Here is a 5,000-nt window from a genome sequence, read left to right as displayed (position 1 = left end):
ATAAGTTCTTCTTTATACTTGATTTCCTGGATCTCTATCAATCCAAAACCTTATAACAAGATGGACAGGAGTCACAGACCATTAAAAAATACCCATGAGTACAAGACATCAGTACAACACATAGTAGATCTGCTAAAACAAAATACTTACATTGTCTTGATGGACTGTGGCCCGTAGTCCAAGACGCGAGTGTCCATTTAAATACAAGTCTGACAGGTGTGGTGTTAATGCCACACAAAAGGCTCTTGCTAAGACTTCTGAGAGACGACTCAAATTAACATCACTACTGTTGTTGGTTTCACCCTGTAATTATATTGCCAATACTTTAAAATAAGATAATAACAAAGCTTTAATAGTTACATGTATGTGTCTGAAATATAAATCAATCACACAAATCTATGGCATGAGAAAAGATGGGTCTTACCTGCATGATAAAAACTTCTGTCCATCTTATCAAGTGAGCATTACTAACATAGTCTGTGCCCGAATGAATCTTAACAGAAGGGATGCCGTCCATCTGTTTCTCATCCACTGGGCTCTTGATGCTGTAGAGGGGATTAACAATTCCTTTACTTCTTGAAAAAAAAAAAAAAAAAAAAAAAAAATAGATACACTTAATCCTTGTGAAAATATCTATATGAGGACATGATATTAACTTTTAAAAATATATCATTCAGAAGGAAAGTCAAATAAAAAAAAAAGGGAAAACAGTCATTAAGATGTTATTGCTTTTACTACTCCATAATGTGGACTGGTAATCTTAATGATGTAAGTAGTGCATGTAATTTAGCATATTCAAGGAGGAGAACAGGTAGAGGAGAACTATACAGATACAGACCAATATTCTAGTAAATTTATATCACCATTCACCCTAATCCAAGAAAAGTATAATTTATATCTTGAAAATTAAATCAAACTCTAAAAATATTAACAAAAAACTAACCCAACATTGAAGTTTTTGTCGTCACTAGTCCATTCAATGGACACAACCTCATCTGGCATACTGGTCGAGATGGGGCCACATGGGATATCGAAATTCTTCATATTACGCAAAGCTTCACGCAGCTTTGTCATCATATCAGCTGGTATCTGTAGAGAGAATTGTTCTAAAGTGAAATGGAAGGTCACAAAGGTACTTATTATATTGTTTGAAAAGCTGATCCAGTAAAACAGAAAAAATCAAAATGAAAGTACCTGAACCATCAGACCATCTTCTACAATGGACGACTTGGCAGACAGACCAGACGTGGTCTTCAGTGCTCCATTAAACACAATGAAGCTTGCTCCAGTCACTGAAATAAAAAAAATAATGGTATTAATAAAAATAAATTATAATGAATCACTTTTGAGTTTTATGTTGTCATGTTGAACAGTTCTCTGAATATTCATACAATCACTTTTCCTTCTCTCACAACTGCTGCCTTTGTTATACAAAAATGCTTTAACCCCTTCCACGACGGGTCATGTCTATAGACGTCAAAACAAACCGCTCGAAATGTGGCATGCGGCTGTACGCCGCGGCGGCGCACCAAAGCACTACGAGGCGGTGATTCGGCTCGATGTACCGAACTCCCGCGCTCATAGTCGGCGCGTTGCCATTGATCGCCAGAGTGTAGAGTTTTTTTTTTAGTTTTCTTCACCCCACCAAGGGGTTAATTATATGTTACACACTTTCTCAATCAACTGTAATGTTTTTCCAATAAAACTTTCCTACAAGTATTTGCGAACCATCAACTATTCTACCAAAAATTTGCACTTAAGCCTCTCACTCTAAAATATGTTTTGTATGAGGCTCTCATGTCTGAATTGAATATTACTCCTGGACACTATTACACCCCACCATTGCTTTCTGTGTGCTAAGATATTTACATCCTGATCATCATGGAGAGGTCTATTCCATTTAATAAAGCCAAGAAGTTCTAATTTACAAGGTATATACAAGAGAAGATGTTTCTTGTCAATAGATCTCCTTCCAAAATACTTCAATGACAGTCTCATCTCAAAAATGGTGACAATGGATAAAAAATAGTTAAAATTTTATGTGAAATTGAAGTAATGACATAAATTCTCACTAATTACCCTGTATAATACATAATGAGATAAATTCAATCATTTTAGTTTTGAAATGGTACTCTAACTATGCAAAGTTTGTCATATTAAATGTGATTGGAGATCATAGTAACACTTACTACAAAACTGAAGAATTGTAATAATACTCTTTGCTATCAAATCAACACATATTACTTCACAGGAATTCTAGCATCAGTTTCTTCTGGTGGAAATACTTTATGTTATGAATAAGGAAGTAATGTAGATTTTCCTAGTTGAGAGTTTGGTGAATAACTAAGACAAAAAGAATCAGCTGCAATCTTCCTTTATAATGCATACAACTCGTTGGCTGAGACAGATAATGATTTATGGTTAGAGATTTCTTATCATACTAGAATAGTTAGCATATTCTAAAACACATGAACAGCAAACAAACCTTTACGTGGTCGGTTATGTATATTGATGGCTTGAGTGGAATAGTGTCCGTCATCATTTTCTATAGTGACTAAATGCGAGTCTGCTTGTGGACTGAAGTTAGCCCCCAGAGCAAGAACATGGTCATTGCTGTTACTTAAAGCTTTGGCCACCTTAGAAGAGACAAGGTTTCCATTAATAGCCTACTATGGGGAAAGACATCAATCACAGAAACAGTTTAACAGAAAACAAGACAAAGAGGGGAATAAGTGATAAATAATGAAGTGAATGTCAGTGTGAAAAAGTGTGTACATTTTGAGTGAAAGAAGAATGATAGGGAAGTAGAGGAGAAGACAAAAGGGAGAGAATGCTAACTTTTTTATGAGATGTAGTGAGGGAAATAAAAATTGTGTAAGAGCAAATTAGTGAAGGACAGGAGGAGGCTCATAAATAAGACTTCAGATGGAAAGCAAACTGGAATGGGATGAGATAAATAAATGGAGTGACAAGTGTATAAATATGGAAAAAAATTATGCATATGTAAGCATGTAAATGAAAAATAATATCGACAATAATAATCCACAAAGTATAACCACATCCATTACCTGTTCATATCTATTCTTTGGAAAGAGCAGGCTGGTCTTCTTGTCTTCCATATGGATAACAAAACCTTCAATTGCAGGAACTGTGTAGGCATAATTTCTGAAATCCTGAAAGAAGAAGAAGGAATTATATTAACATGGACTAAGAGTAACACCTAAAACTCAAAGAGCAATGTCCTTTTCTCTTGAAAAATTAATGCAAAATCGATCTTAACTACAAACCTTCATCAAAATTTTTCCTCAAAATATGAGATGTAAATAAATCTTTTCTTAAAGTGAATTTCAAATCATCAGTGCAAATGTCACTTTTAGTGCTTCCCAAAATGATACCCTTGTGATGAGACCCAATGTCTTCAGGTCATAAACTTACAACTAATAAATTCATAATTGTGTGTCCAATCTCACAAAAGACTGGCTTTCTGTTGCGAGTTGACACAAGAGGACAAGGATAGTATCGAAATTCAGCTCCCATACGCAGCATCAAACGCAGTGGGAAAACCTGGAAAAGAATGCAATATGAAAACCCAAAATAAATTGAAAACTATCAAATATCAAGTGCAATCACTCTATAAAGAAGAAAAAGAATTTTGGTGCATGTGTTCCTGCGTGTAGAAATCTAAGATATTTATTTATACATAAATAACTTTTTACTTTTATAATACAATCAAAAACAAGTCTTCTTCAATAGGCAAAATTAACTAAAGATTCAGAGTGGTTTTAATTCCTCTTAATCCCCCCCTCCCCACTTTATATAAAGAATAAATATGTACATATTCCTTTTTCTACTCACTTTAGCCCAAGGTGTCTCCCACTTCTGAATAAGGACGGCAAATATATATGGAGAAGGTGGCAACACTAGGTTGCGCAGGCACTGGAATGTGGGCCGTATGTACAGGAAACCACCATGTTCCCGAGACCCTAAAAATCCTTCTGGTTCAGTAAAGATGGTATGTCCTAGTTCAGTTACCAAGTTCCCTGGAAAAAGGAAAAAATGAACTTTCTTGCAACAAATCTATCACTATTGTGCAATGAAATATGCCTATTTTTTTTTTTTCTTTTTTTTAAAACCCCATGTATTTTCTCTGAGAAATTATCTAACATATTATTATCAATGGCATACACACTTGCATGGTATGTAGTCTTTGAGAGATCAAATGAACAACTACAAACATTCTAATCAATTACTTCATAAAACAAACATCACAGCAATATGATATCTGCATTTTAATGATAAAACATTGTGCACCTTAGTAACAAAACATCCTGACAAATCACAAAGGAATCTAATAACAAGACAAATATGATTACCTTGATTAGCCTGCTGATAGACAGTGTGGAAGAAGGCAAAGATGTCCCTTGGGGGGTGAGCCTCTCCAGGAGCCACTTCCAGAAGCACAACCATCTCCTCCTGGCCCACCGTACACAGACCCCGGGTGGCAATGTTCCAGACCTCCACCCCTACACAACACTCAACTGCAAACATAAATTTGGGTTTAAATGATTGTCTTAGGTTCATTCACTCTAAAAACTCAATCAGCATATTCAAAGATTTGTCAATGATGTGAAGTAGTAACTTTAACACACTAAAGCACCATATACAAGTAAAACTAAACAGAAAAAAGAAAGAAAAAGTCATAGAATTTACAAGAATTCCTCCTTGACATTTCCTCCTGCAACAAATGCCAGAGACACAACACTTACGTTTTACCATCTTGACAAGGACTGTAAGATTCTTGTGAACAGCAAAGACTACTGGTGGTCCATCTCCCCTCATCTGCTCCTCCAACTTGCTGCTATCTGGGTTATCTTCAAAGACATACTCTGCAAAAATAATGAATATCAATTAATCCCATCACTATTTTACCTATGAAAACAATAACTTTTGATAAACTAGCCATAACTAAAAGGCAGCAAGAACACAGAAAATAACTCTCT

At 35.2% G+C, this 5,000-nt stretch overlaps 1 protein-coding gene across 5 annotated transcripts in view; it reads right to left on the bottom strand.

Annotated features, from left to right (window-relative positions):
* The window catches only part of LOC125046140 (zinc finger FYVE domain-containing protein 9-like), a 33,073-nt gene that overhangs the window by 838 nt on the left and 27,235 nt on the right, over positions 1-5,000 (bottom strand). For 4 of the 5 annotated variants that reach the window (XM_047643802.1, XM_047643819.1, XM_047643829.1 and 1 more), the window contains 10 exons: positions 4,767-4,886; positions 4,374-4,538; positions 3,856-4,040; positions 3,436-3,564; positions 3,069-3,173; positions 2,486-2,636; positions 1,195-1,292; positions 944-1,089; positions 425-572; positions 151-303 (listed from right to left, as the gene is read on the bottom strand). In XM_047643802.1, coding sequence (XP_047499758.1) covers positions 151-303; positions 425-572; positions 944-1,089; positions 1,195-1,292; positions 2,486-2,636; positions 3,069-3,173; positions 3,436-3,564; positions 3,856-4,040; positions 4,374-4,538; positions 4,767-4,886 — 1,400 coding nt within the window. The remainder of the gene's footprint in view (positions 1-150; positions 304-424; positions 573-943; positions 1,090-1,194; positions 1,293-2,485; positions 2,637-3,068; positions 3,174-3,435; positions 3,565-3,855; positions 4,041-4,373; positions 4,539-4,766; positions 4,887-5,000) is intronic. The other variant, XM_047643810.1, reaches the window with a different exon arrangement.

This window comes from Penaeus chinensis, chromosome 4, assembly GCF_019202785.1.
Source record: "Penaeus chinensis breed Huanghai No. 1 chromosome 4, ASM1920278v2, whole genome shotgun sequence".
Taxonomy (NCBI): Eukaryota; Metazoa; Arthropoda; class Malacostraca; order Decapoda; family Penaeidae; genus Penaeus; species Penaeus chinensis.
This window is presented reverse-complemented; position numbering and strand designations above follow the sequence as displayed.